General features: G+C 28.0%; 1 protein-coding gene across 1 annotated transcript; it reads right to left on the bottom strand.

The window, feature by feature from the left end:
- Window positions 1–891: 891 nt before the first annotated feature.
- Window positions 892–6,564, bottom strand: LOC107606167 (alcohol dehydrogenase-like 2). The gene is made up of 10 exons (XM_016308169.3): window positions 6,428–6,564; window positions 6,192–6,331; window positions 5,904–5,950; window positions 5,443–5,771; window positions 4,328–4,410; window positions 2,551–2,626; window positions 2,369–2,433; window positions 2,143–2,238; window positions 1,887–2,048; window positions 892–1,159 (listed from the first exon to the last, which is right to left on the bottom strand). The coding sequence occupies exons 1-10, from the start codon at window positions 6,474–6,476 to the stop codon at window positions 1,043–1,045; spliced, it is 1,164 nt and encodes a 387-aa protein (XP_016163655.1). The 5' UTR covers window positions 6,477–6,564; the 3' UTR covers window positions 892–1,042.
- Window positions 6,565–15,197: the final 8,633 nt, after the last annotated feature.

Here is a 15,197-nt window from a genome sequence, read left to right as displayed (position 1 = left end):
TAATATCTCAGATTTAATCCTTAAGCAGTGAAGAGTAATAATAGACTGTGCTTGAAATAATGTATTATTTCAAAGTTAAAAAATATATTTTAAAAGGTTATATTATCATGAATATTATGTCTAAGAATATTATACTCAAATATTATATAAAATTTCTTTTTTTAGTACAATAAATAGTTAGAAATTGTTTTTCACATCTCAAAGAATAAATTAAGATACATTTATTTTATTATACAATCTTTGGTTATAAAATAATCCCAATATCAATAAAAGAAGGGGTGATCAATTCTTTAACAAAATATATAATAGTTAGAATATATAATAATTGTATATACTAACTTTCATTCACTTAACCTGAAAATATCAAATACTCACTTTTTAATAGAAAAAATTAATACTATATATAAAAAAAATTATTCCTAAAATTTAAATTTAAAAAAAAATTAATTATTTTATTGATCTTTATAATTTTACTAAATTTGTAATTAGGTTTATTTACTTTTTTTTTCTTTTAATCGAGTCCTTACACTACTTTTAATTTTGTAGTGTGATTCTTAGTAAAAAATATTAGAGATAATTAAATATTTATCCGCAAATTGAAAGTATCCATAATAAAAAATCTAACTAGATCTTTGACTACATATTTTTTGGAAGAAATATTCTGTTAAATATTAATATTTTTCACATAAAAAAATCTAATTACAAGATTAAAAGCAATGTAAAGACCTAATTAAAAAAAATATAAAAATCTAATTATAAATTTAATAAAACTATAAGAATAAATACAGTAATTAAGCTTTTAAAAAATTCAAACAAATATAAAAGTAATACATTTCAATAAATAATTTTTAAAAATAAATTAAAATTCCTTAAACCAATCGCACTAAAACATTGCACAAGAAACCAATTGCATAGGATACATTTATCAAATATGTCAATCATGCATCATATTGTTATTCCGATAAATACTTTTAAGAGAATACGATAATTTTTTAGGGATATGAAATAGAATTACAATGAAATGTAGCAGTAGAAGTAGTAGTTAAGGATCCATCTTTATAATGCAGCGGAGGCTCTTTCCTTGGTGGAGATAGTCAAAAGCTTTGTTAATGTCCTTGAAGGCCACCTCGTGCGTTATGAATCCCTCCAAGCTAAATTCCTATAATCACAGAATATGCCACCATAAAAAACATTTTGCTAATATACCCATATGATATTTTAGTATTAATATATTCAGAAAACTTTAGAGCGAACCATTTTTAATAATCTTAGTCAGTAATTAGTTATAGAAAAAGTCTAGGGCGAGCAACTTTTATGTTTTCTAGCCATTACTTAACCATCAAAACAAAAATAAATGATTTTTCACTATTAGATATAATCTCACACCATTAAAAACACTATTGATGGATGGTTACAAAACACCAAAATTGCTGGCCCTCTAACATTTCTCGTAGTTAATATACTAATTTATGTGTAAAAATTATAGTAAATATAGATATAAATTATATTGATTCTTATGTATAAATTTTAGTAAATATAAGTACAAATTATGAATAAATTATCATTTGTACCCATAAAAGATACAAATACTGACAGATACAGATACCCATAACTTCTGTGTGCCAAAAGTATCCGGATGTTGGTTATACAATTGGTCCGTTAGGGTATTTTTGACACACGAAAGCTATCTTTTTAGGTACAATTGTCGTTTATTTTTATATGGATACATTTGTCAACGTTTATATCTTTCATGGATACAAATAATAATTTATTCTACAAACTATATATTTTATATATATAAATTCTTATAAATATAAATATAAACTACTACTATTTAAGTGTTAATCCAAAATAATAAATTTTTTTGGTCATATAACTGCACTTACTCTGTCCAAGTACTTGTTAGCAAGGAGGGGGATATCAGATTTGGGTTTGAGACCTCCAAACATTGATCCTGTGATTGTTCTGCCGCTCGACAACAGATAAGGATTCAATGTCACTTGCGAACCATGCATTTCCACCCCTAATATCACGGTTTTCCCCCAACCCTGACATCATACACAAATATAATTAAAAAAAACTCTAAAAGTCCCTCTCTTTCTCTTCTCAATGAATACTCCAAGATCAGATAAACGTATATACATTCCGGCTACTGTTAAAAGCCTCTGCCATCAGTGAAGCCAACCCTATGCACTCGAAGCAGTAATCAGCACCTCCATCTGTCATTTCGTTAATCACCTAACAAAAAATGTCAGACACAGCATACAAAGTTCAATAATTTTTGTATGCATAGTTCAAATTGCTACGAAATATATGGTGATTATTGTTAGTATACACTTAACATTCTTTTATAGTAACATCATGATACCTCGCTCACTGACTTGTCTTCACAAGTGGAGGGATTCACAAAATCAGTAATTCCAAATCTTTTTCCTGTATAAACAACACACAGTAATGGTATTAATCAAAATAATGTGTATTATTTAAAGTTGAAACAAAATTAAAGACCAGCCTAGCTAGCTAATAATACACATGAGATATATCCCAAACCTATTTCAAATTTTTCATGATTAATATCCACGCCTATGATCTTTGTTGCTCCTCGTTGCTTTGCTCCTACAGCAACCTGTTGCCATCCAAAAGCCGCGAGTTAAAGTTTAGAGACCAAAAGAAATTAGACTAACAGATAGAAAATGATAAATCTTTTTTTTTTTTTTACTTGGAGAAATAACGTAGTATAAAAATATTAATATAGGAAAAGTATAGGGTACCAACATATTATCTACCAACTTCTGCCAACTCTTATTTATAATTGTGTTTCATGGAAGTGTGTTTATAGATGTGTCTAATAATTAATATATTTTAAATACATATATAAAGAGACACATCCAGAAAATATATCTATAAAGACACTTCTATTAAACACAGCTATAAAAAAGACATTTTTATTAGACACATCCACAAACATACTTCTATGAAATACAATTATAAATAAGAGTTGGTAGAAGTTGGCAGATATGATGTTGGTAACGTAGCGGAACCGATTAATATATAATTATTCTTCACTAGAAGAAACATTATGAAAGGCTCTCTATATAAAGGGATGCCAAAAGTTTAAGTCACTAAAATTGATCTGATATTAAAAAATTTTGATAGTTTATATGAAAATTAATTTTTAGTCTTGTACTTTTATTATCATCTATGCATAGGGGAAAAAAACAAAAAAAATTTCTATATTTTAAAGGATAATTTTTTTTTGCAAACATATTATATACATACTAAAAACTAATGCTCAGTTATTATATATTTAAATATAACTATATATATTATTTAATTTATTTTTAATATATATTTTATATAAATAATTAATTTAAAAACCGATGTCTTTTTTTAATATGTAATTTAATATTTTTTTATTATCTATGGTATCTCTCTATTCATTTAAGAATTTGTTTTTAACTAATAAATTAGTACATGTACAAGGTGATATTCGAACTCTAATAAATAAACTAGTAAACTAATAACTAGAGCCATAAGTATTAAAATTGGACTAAATTGATCTATTTAACCGAAAAACTGATAAATTAGTGGTCCAACCGATTCGATTTGCTAGCTAGATCGTTTTTGTAATTAATCCGATTAATAATAATCAAACTCGCTAAAAACCAAACGGTTCGTATCAAACCAAATGTAGTCAAACACTAGACCTGCGCCTCCATCAATAGACCTCCAACTTGTGGATCACCTTAGGAGTACCAACAATAAAATAATTAATCTTTCAAAAAGGCTTTTACCATGTGATTTTGTCACCAAACCAAATAACTATTTGATGTATATAGCATTTATAATGATATACATGATATAAACGCATTTGATTGCCACAGAAACATTTTTATTTGTTATATACTTTATATATATATTCATAGTTATTATAAATATCTTATATATTACATATATATAAAAATATAGATTATATTATAATTTATACATAATTTAATTAAATTAAATATAAATGAAGGCTTATTTTTTGTTTTTTATATTTATATTTAATTATAATTAAATCAATTAGTTTAATTTATAATTTATCAGTTGAATTAGTAATCTAATAATTTAATTGTATAATCAAATTAATTAGGAAAATAGATTCTTTTTTATTTATTTCTAGTTTCATTTATAAAATTAAAAATAAGATATGTATTCTATTAATTATTAAAAAAATAAAAATAAAAATCTTTTTTATTAATTAGTGATTCGGTCATGATAACTATAGTTAGAGAAACTCAAATTGGTTTAAACAATTAAACTAACGTTATTTCTGGTAACTTACCGCAAGGCCTACAGCTCCTAGCCCAAAAATAGCCACTGTCGACCCTTCTTCCACGTCGGCCACTTTCCATGCCGCTCCCAACCCTGCAACAAAATTTCATTTTTTCTTCTTCTATGAATTGTCTTTATTTTTATATTTTTTACTCTTAGATGTGACAATGAATTTACAACAACAGAAGTAAAATCTTATCCCATTAAATAAGATTATCTACATAAATCAAACAATATTAAAAGTGAATATGAAGAAAAAAATCAATAAATATACACTATTTAAAAAAAATCATACTTTAAAATATATTAAAAAAATACAAGTACCGTATATATTTTTCAAAGACTAAAGTAAGAGATAAGTTTAATTTATTCTAAAAAAAAGTCTAGGAGGTCAGTAATTTTTATATTTTGTGGTCAGTACTTAATCATAAAAAAAAGGTGAGTGATCTCTCACTATTAGATGTAATCTCACACCATTAAAAACATTATTGATGGTCAATTAATGGTTACAAAACACAAAAGTTACTAACTCCTAACATTCCTCTTATTCTAATAGTTTGCTTTCAGAAAAAAAAAACAAAAAAACAAAAAATCTGAGTTTGTTACCGAAACAGATATTATTGCATTGACATGGAGATGGAATAAACTAATATAGTAAAAGAGTATTGAAATTTCTTCTTTTATGTTATGTCTCTTTTTCTCTCTGAGAAATCACTGACCATCATGATGATCCATCGTCATCCCCTCCAACTCCAAACCTCTCCAACTGTAGCCCTCCTCAGTCCTCTATGACCTCCCATTACCTTATCTATTTATTTATTATTATTATTATTAACTTTCTATAATATTTATATCTCAGTATCTAATTTTTTTAATTTATTTTTTATAATAAGTTTTAAATATCTAAAATTTATTTATTTTTATATTTTTAAATTAAATATTAATTTTTTATTTTATTTAGTAAGTTAAGCATCACCATTTAAACACAATGTCAAATACTAAATTAAAAACCAGAAATCATATATATATATATATATGAAAACACTTTAACCCCAACTTTTTATATACTTAATAGGATATAACAAATGAAAAATTAATGTCTCTAATTGAGTTTTAAATTGTAACCTGTTGAAACACCGCAACTGAGCAAGCAAGCCTCGTGAGGAGGAAGGTGATAATGGCTAATGTTGACCAAATGAGCCACATCCACAACTGTGTACTCTGAGAAGCTCGAAACACACAAGGTATGGTGCACCGTTTCTCCATTCATATCCCTGAATCTGCTCGTTCCATCTCTCGGCATTACACTGAAAAGCTCCTTCCTGAATTTGGAGCACTCGTTGCTCTTAGAACTCTTGCAGTCCCTGCATTCCTCGCAGTTCGCGAGGAACACAGGGACTACTCTGTCTCCTTCTTTCATTTCTTTCACGTGTTCCCCCACGCTCTCCACAACTCTTAAGTATCCGTTACAAAAAGCGGTATAATATAATTAAAATTTAATACACTGACAAAAAAATGACAGCAAAAAAAAAATAAAGGTATCAAAATTTTAAAGCGACTTGCAATTTCAATTTATCAGACGTTACCCTACGGCTTCATGACCGAAAATTCTTGGAAATTTTGCTGCACTGACCTGGGAAGGAAAATTACAGATATGTATGGGATACTCATTGGAAGTTATTTAGTGACGGTAGAAACTCAGGTGCAGTCAACTTCACGTGAAGTGGATAACTGAGAGTCGTTAGATGATTTGATTGATTTGATTAAATTTTTATCTAATGGCTCTCAACTATCAACTTCACGTGAAATCGACTGCACCTGATTTTTCACCTTTAGTGATTTAACGAAAATCTTATGAAAATAGATATGCTTACGTTGTCTATTTTCCAGATGGTTACATCAGTGTGACACAGAGAAGTGAGTAGAATCTTGATCCGAACCTCCCAAGCTTTTGGTGGGTCAACCTCAATTTCCTCTATAACAAGAGGTTCACCTGCTTTTCTGCATATTGCAGCTGTTCCAAAAATAACAAACAAGGACATGTTAAATTAGATATTTAGATTGATCATAAGTAGTCTGCATAGAAATATTTCATAAACATAAATTTAACCTTTGCATCTGATTGGTTTGCCAATATTTTCACTGCTATTGCATGCCATAGCTGAAGATCAGAGAAGTCCTGATATGTGGGTAGTTGGGGGCACAGGTTCAAACTCTTAAATAAACCAAACTTTTGAAAATCGGATCAATTATTAAGTCAGTAAAAATTAGTGATTCAAAGATTTAGAAGTTTGTTCTAGTTTGGTCAAAGTTGAATCAAATATTATAATAAAAAGAATATCATTATTTATAAAATATAATTTTTTCTTGAAAAAAATTAAAATAGTTAATTATAAAATTTATTATTGGTTCAATTAATTTGCCAAATTATTGGTTTAATTAACCTGTCCAATAATGAGAAAGAAAAATAAAATAAATAAATACCTTCCTTCTACTAAACAAACTAATTGGAAACTAGTGAAAGTAATAATAATAATAATTTAAGGATTTAACTAAAGAGTACTTAAAAAAATTGTTTTAAGAGTATAAAAGAAAAAGATTTTTATTTTTTCTAATATATATATATATATAAAACTTAAAAAATTAAAATCTAATTTATGTTTTCTATTAGCATGTTTTATTTGTAATATAACAACTCTGAAAGGACTTCTTAACAAACACCTATAGTTTAATTCAACACGCGACATGCGTTAAGATTTTAGTATATAGCTATTAATGAAAAAATTTAGGGTCAACAATTTTATTAAATTTTAGTTAGTATGTAATTAGTAAAAAAAAAGTGAATAATCCTGTATCATTGAATAAAATTTTACACAATTAAAAATATTATTAATAACTATTTAATAACTATAAATCATAAAAATTATTGGCCTGCTAACGCTACTCATTATTAATTCCACGTCCCTCCAATATGAAAGAAGCATGCATAGGCCTTAAGTAATGTTAATCTTGGCATTCTTGGGTGCGGCAGTCACCATCAATAAGTTATACTAGGAATTAATAATCTTTTTGAACAATATAAATAATAAATTTTAAAATTGATCTAATTTAATTAAAATACATTACGTTATAGATTATTTTTTTAAATTTTAAAATTAGAATAATTATTTATACATTTAATAAACTGAACATTCGATATATTTATTATTTATATTATTTAATATTTTTATTGTCTATCTATATTTTTTTTTTAAAAATCTTTTTATATATAACATAATAGCATCAGAGATAGATGAGGAAATATAATCTTCCATTACATCCGTAATTATTAGTATTTTTTTTTTTTATCAAAGATAGAAAACTCGAATCCGCAACTTCTTAATTGAGTATGAAGAGACTAATTATTAGTGTTTCTTTATTTACTGCCTTCCATCAACATCGAATCACATCCCACCTTTTAATCTTTTGCTTTTATTTCAAATTTTCTTATATATATATATAAATTTAAATTAATCGAACGATAAGTTTATTTATTTATTTAAAGGAATTTGAATTATATCTTAATCCTTATATATATAATAACTCATTGAAATATATGTATATTATCATGAACTTTGAGTAGTTGATGAGTATGAAATTAATTATATTTTTTCAAGTATTCATACATTTATCAACGTGATCCACAAATGACAGATAAAGTAGACTATAAGATTTGGTATCTCCAACGAGGACTTTTATAAAAGTAGGCAGCTATATATTGTACCAAATTGTGGCTAAAATTTTTATATATGAATAATTTTAATGTGAAATATAAAAATATTTAATATTTTAATATTTTATATAGCTATAGTGATAACACAAAATATTATTGATATTTTATAATAAAAAAATAATTATAAAAAAATAAAATGTTATTAATATTTTATAATAAAAAATATTATTTTAATTATTAAAATACAAAATATTATTGATGTTTTGTTAAAAATATTATTTTAATAGTAAAAATACAAAATATTAATAATGTTTTGTAAATGATCATTACAGTATTTAATATATAGTTTAGTTTATCATAAAAGATTTCACATTTAATAATATAATATAAAAAATAAAAAATAAAAAATTTTATGTGTTTAGAGAGTGAACGATGAAATTAATATTTTAACTACTATATATACTTGTGTCCTACACAAAATAATATATGAAAATATATGAAAAAATTTTGAATGTTTTAAATAAAAGTACACATAGTAGTTATTATAATAAAAATTTTATGAAATTAATTAAATATAATGATTAATTTGATAATTTTAATATTAAAAATATTAAAAATAATGAATAATTATTTTATTTGCTTTATCTGAGATCGTCTTAAAAATTGGTTATGCAAAAATTTTAAGAAAATCTCTAGTAGCAGTCCTCTTCGAATAGAATTATGAGTTATATGATGTAGTTTGATTTTGGCAAGGGATTAGCAAATTACTCAGGTTGTATGTAAAACAGATTTTAGTAAATTCTTTTTTTTTTTGTGAATAATTGAAAAATAACTGATCTCATGCAAATTTGGATTTAATTAAAAGTGTATTTGAGCTGAAATTGCAGCAGAGTTAGTGTGCTAGGTTCTGCTTGATTCAAAAGGAGGCAAATAAGCCACCAGATTAACTAGCTAAACATGGATCCTTGAAAGTTGTAGAGTTGGTCGGTGGATTTTTCTAGCACCTTTCCAGTTGTGTTTGCTGGAGATGGACCTTTTTTTGGAGTTATTTTTTCCCCTTATTCTTTTGCCTATTCTTTTTTCTTTGTCTTTTAGGAGCCAAAACAAGAAGAATAATTACTCATCGATAATAAGACATAATTTGTGATTAAATTAAAATACTTACATTAGAATCCTATCGTTCTAAAGACTTCTCTTTAAACAATATTAGTAGTTAAATTTGCAGGTATTTCATCATAATTCATGAGTAAAATTTTTAAGTCTTCTAACTCTTATGTTAAAACCGATTTAAGTAAGTACGATCTAACATGCGATAAAGTTTGCTTGAACCTTCTTTATTATCATGTCTAGGAATGGCAATAGATATTTATAGAGCGGATACCTTTCTCCCTCCTTCCATTCCTGTTTATATATGAAAATGTTCTTTCTGGTCTCATCTCTGTTATAGGTCCCTGTTTAATTGTTTTCATAGGAATGGCGAATACTCGTAGATATTCATAGGTATTTTCTTTAAATTTTTTTAAATAAATTTAACATAACACATAAGGTATAGGGGTGGCAGTGGGGCGGGTAGGGGCGGGTTTTTGCCCTACCCGACCCCGCCCCACCGTCCTGTTATGCATATACTACCCGCCCCCATCACTACCAGCAGGTAGTAAATAGCAGAACCCGAACCCGCCCCTGCGGGTACCCGCCCCACCCCGACCCGCCCCTGTAAAAATTAAATATTTTAATTTTTACCTATTCATATATAAATTAAGACAAAAAATTAAAATTCATAGATAAATTAAAATACAAACATAAAATTCATACAATGTCATTAGCTAAAATAACTTGAAATTAAAAAAAAATATTGTTATATCACTACAAATTTAACACCATAATAAAGAAATTACAATATTAGATATAAAATGATCTTCAATCCTTATTCTTGATCACTTTCAACATCTTCATCATCATTAAAAGTTTGCAAATCAAGATTTAAACCTGAAAATTAAAAGAGATAACACCTATATCAATAAAATTAAAATACATGAGGGTATAAAATTAACATAAATCATATCATAAATGCATAATTACAAAATTAGAATAAACCAAATCAGAATGCACAATTAAGGTAGTCGAGCCAAATGTATGCATTCACTTCCTTTAAAATCCTATAATAGGTACATTACAAATTCAATATTACAAATAGCAAATTATGGTAACTGTGTAACTAATCATGACAAATAGCAAGTGACTAAATTAGATTGAAGAATAAAGCATATTACAGTTCGCATTTACAAGTTAATCATCAAATTTGCAGTACTGTGTACACCATCTAATTTCAGCAGCCACTCCCAGAATAAACCATCATTAAAGATAACAGTTACATTATTTTTGAAACAACATAAATTTGTCCAAAGTATGTAAGAGTACAAGAATGGAAGAGAATAGGCACACAGGTCAGACAAACTTTGACAACTACATGCACCATCACACCTCCTTACAACCAAATCAGCAATATATGTCAAAAATGTATATTAGCTAACAACATTACCTGAAGTCCCAGAATAAACCATCATTAAAGATAACAGTTACATTATTCTTCAATCTAATTTGGTCGCCTCAATTCACAAAACTTATCAACATTACAAATTCTAAAATTTTAAGTTAGAGTATTTGCTCCTCTTGTAAATTAAAGTTCGTTATTTTACTAGTTTGTTATCAAACCAAACTCTGGAAGTTGTTCACAGACACATTCAATTTTTCAAGCTTTATTCCAAGTAACTGCATATTTTGTTAACAAAGCAAACAGAACAGTTTGTGATTTAACCCAAACAAGCTGTTTCAACATATCAAATCATTCAAAAAGAAAAGAAAGGCTGGAAAACTCAGGAAACTCAGTTACAAACTTAGTTACAACCTCAGGAAACTACCCAAACAATTATGGTGTTTTTTACAGAAACACTGAAATCTCCTCCTTTTTCTTCCCTTGTTTTTTACGGTTATAGTAGCATTACTTTTCGAAAATTGAAATTCAACAACTAAAGACTTATCCCACTTGACGAAATCAGCTACAGAATCCAACGATACAATATCATAAATCAAGTAATTTTCACTTGAGTGAACAATTCTATTACGAAGCAGGAAAGTATAATTTTTTCTTTCACACCATTATCTGAAATCTGAGTACCAACATTGCGTATGAAGCCTCGGTTTGGAAAACGAGGAGGAGGGCCAGGGTGGGTGCGGTAAGCTGGTAAGGCAGAGAAGAAGCACTGAGAACCGGGAAATACTTCGGGAGCAGGAAGTGTGCGGAGACGGCGGATTTGTAGGCGGCGATAGCGGTGGCGAAGGTTGTGAACGCGAGGACTGGAGGGAGCAAAGAGAGGACGACACGGGAGGAGAGGGTCGAGAGGAGGTGGCGGAGGTGGCGGAGGGAGGAGCGGTGCTGAGACGAATTAGACGATTCGACGAGTTGCGAACTTGCGATGGCAGAGACGAGTTGAGCGGAGGAGGAGCGACAGGCACATGCGGCTTGAAGGAGACGCGGAACTGGAGCAGATTTGACGGTAAGCACTGGGTTGAACTGAACCGAGGCGGCGAGGCTATGGTCTTGGAGAGGAGAAGAGCTGAGGAACAGAGGAAGGGGTTGCTAACCCTAAATCCCTAATCGAGTGAGTGAGTGACTGAGTGGCGGTGAGAACTGAACCTAATCACTAAAAAATTATATATATATATATATATGCACTCCGGGGCGGGTTTAGCCTGAACCCGATCCTGCCCCGCCCCGCTCATCAACCCGCCACGATTCAGACCCGCCCCGCTCCGGGTCGGGTTCAAACCCGCCCCAACCGGGTAGGGGCGAGGCGGGTACCCGCAGGTACGGGTACTGCTGCCATCCTTAATAAGGTAACACAAAATATATAACATATAAGGTAACACAATCTAAAATTTTAAACACAATTTAACATAATTCAATACAAATATTAAATATCCAACATGACAACTTGGAATTTTTATATATAAGTGAGAATATTGTAGTAAATTTTTTTTGGCATGGATTTTGTGGTCCTTGTGGGACGGGTATATCCACTTCTATCTCTATCTCTATTTATTCATGAGGATGTGTCTCCGTTTCCATGAGAGTTTGCAAGTCCCCATTTAACTCCGTCGTAAATAATCCCTGCAGCTACTCACTTTTACAGGTATTTTTATCATCCTTAATTATGGTAACAGATATTATATATTATATATAGAAATGTCATTGCTGAAATCTAATTGAGACATGATTATTTGTTAGTACCATATTCATTTCTAGAAATAAAATAATATGACTAATGTTGTTACTTGTTGAAACTTACTAATTTATTTTGTTTCTTCTTTAGTTGAAGTATGTATCAAGAGAAAATTTTATGTTTTTTATTGTTAGTTTAAACACTTAAACAAAATTGCTAAACATAATAGGAATACACAATTGAATGCACAAATATTTTGTCTTGAGTCTCGTGGAATAATAGAAAATAATTTGTCTCAAGCTAGCTAGTACAACTATGAAGAAATTTCTATCAATACAATTAATAAAACTCACCTTTCATATTTAGAATTTTCTCATTGATATAAAATATTATCTGAAAGTTCATACCAACAATTATCCTATATGTGTTTTGATATTGAGATATCGTTGAAAGTTAGTAAAATAATAAACAACTTCTTGACATATGATATTGAAGTCTATGGACTTACTTTTTAATGATATATATAAATTTTCTATCATCTTGTAAGAATTCAAGAGTGAAATATACGTTCTTATAAGTAGCATGGAGTATTTACATCTTCTTTAGGTATTCAAAAGGAATTATGTGTAATAATTTTTAGAATTTTTAAAAAAAATATTGTTTAAAACTCTTCTTCCAAGACATTTATAAGATAACTACATATGCATAGAATTTTTTTTTCTAATAAAATGGACGACAATGATAAAATTTTGTAGTCTATATAGCACTAAATTATAATAGCTAAAGGTCATTTTTTTTATAGTATCAACTATCAACAAACCAATGCAAATAGAATGAATGCGAAGTACATGTTGTTAAGACTTTAAATTTAAATTGTTACACATATATAGAAACAAAATTGAATATAAATTTATTATTACTTGCAAGCACATATGTCAACTGTTTAATTGTGAAATATTTTCTTTTAAACAAATTTTATTAGAAACATAAGTTAAATTTCAAGTATGAGGATATGACCTCTTAATTGTCACTTAATCCAAAAACATAGACTTGTGATATTTTGTCTTTTTATCAATATCATGCATATAAGAAGACTTCATGTAACGTAAATCATAGAATAAAAGTCTAATCACAAATAATTCTTTTTCTTAGATATCATAACCATATAATTGTCATGTTGAACCACATGCCGAAATGTATCTACAATTGTTGAACTAATTCCTAATTTTATTAACGGCTTATTTTTTTTGTAATGAGTCATTAATATTGTATATAGTGATTGTTACATGACATTGTGCTTGTATATATATTATTGAATGATTTAGTTTTAAGTAACTCGTTTAATTTTGAAGTCGTGTATTCAATTTTTATAATTTTTATTTTTCTTCATTTTAATAAAAAATTTAAAATTATTTTTGTAATCTTTGATCTATGAATTTTGTACTATTATACATAGATAATTTTTTTTTGAATACTCGAAAAGTATTCAATATAAATTTTTCTCATTGAATATCCTTAATTTGTCATCTTATTAGAAATAAAATAATTACTAAAATGCTTGAGCTAATACTTAAATTAGTCCACAAAATTTCACCTGCACCTCAAACTAGTATTTTTTTATTGTTAAGTTACAACCTCGACCCAAACGGAGATAAGAGTTTTAAGAGTGACTTATGGATGATTATTGATTACATAATCTCTTCGATATTGCCATCGAGGTTACATAAACACCCCCCATAAGCCTCCATTATACAAAAAGATAAAGTGTTACAATGCAAATATCAAAACAAAACAAAGAAATCAAAATATAACACCAATTAATATATAATCTTCAACATGTTGAAAATTCCTTTCAAAAATCACCTCTATCCTTAATTTTTTTTGTGACATTGAAACCAAACCTTAATGTTCAGTATATAGCCAAAGAAATCTTCTTACACCTAAGTTGACAATGACTCCCACATGAATGCAGCAAATACTTTTAGCTACGATAATTTCATCACTTTATAACTCATTAGTACATTTCGATATAAGTCACGTTATTTAATAATTATTTTCACTCCTAAAATTCACACACAGACTATTGATTGTTGTATCAAGTAATTTTTCTATTTTCATTACCTTTTGGAATGATCCTCCATTTTATTAATGTATCTAAAATTCTTTTTGGTTACATGATGAAATTCTAGCATCCCAGAATTCTTTATCAAATTTACTAATTTGTTTCCTTTAAAATTGAGATTTCAATTTTTGATATATTTGTTTGTTGTTCATTGTATCAAATTTTGGCTCTTCCTAACAATGATCAGCTCTTTCATTGTTATTATTGCTTAGCTTCTTCAAGTATAAATTAGATGTCTATTTTCACTCTTTTAACTTCTGTTGTCACACTATTACCTGTATTTGAAAATTCACAAAAGAATAGGAGAGGACAATAATTTGTATTTAAAAGATATCTTCCTACTACCGTCAGTTGTTTTTCCTAAATATACTCCACACAAAGTCATCATTGAATTTTTCTATCTCTTTTTTTCATGAAAAGTCTTCTCTCTAAACCTCTCCCTGTACTTTCTGTCTTTCTATAACAGCCAACATTATTAAGATTATCCCATTCAAACCAATGACATAATATTTCTTTCCGAACCTCTTTTCCATTGACTTCTTTATTCTAAAATATTCTTTCCTTACAATTTTAACCACCTTTTGATTGCACTATCCATCAAAAAAGACTTTAAGGTCATTCAGTCTATCTCAATTTATTCCACCTATTTGCATAGTTTTTGTCCACATCAAATCCACATAATTACAATAGATAAAGAGGGGATTTCTTCCTCAATAGCCTGCACATGTAACATAATGCTAGTCTCATTATGATTTATATATAGTATTCAAACTTACTAACCTTCATCTTCCAAGGATTGTACTCCAAACCATGATCAAAGATGTGT

Source organism: Arachis ipaensis, chromosome B7, assembly GCF_059453495.1.
Source record: "Arachis ipaensis isolate K30076 ecotype BB chromosome B7, ASM5945349v1, whole genome shotgun sequence".
Classification (NCBI taxonomy): domain Eukaryota; kingdom Viridiplantae; phylum Streptophyta; class Magnoliopsida; order Fabales; family Fabaceae; genus Arachis; species Arachis ipaensis.
This window is presented reverse-complemented; position numbering and strand designations above follow the sequence as displayed.

Coding starts and splice junctions, on each gene's coding strand:
- LOC107606167 (XM_016308169.3), bottom strand. CDS start 6,476: ATGGCATGCAATAGCAGTGAAAATATTGGCAAACCAATCAGATGCAAA. Junction 4,411..5,442: donor CAGTTGCGGTGTTTCAACAG/GTTACAATTTAA, acceptor ATTTTGTTGCAG/GGTTGGGAGCGGCATGGAAA. Junction 2,627..4,327: donor TAGGAGCTGTAGGCCTTGCG/GTAAGTTACCAG, acceptor GGATGGCAACAG/GTTGCTGTAGGAGCAAAGCA.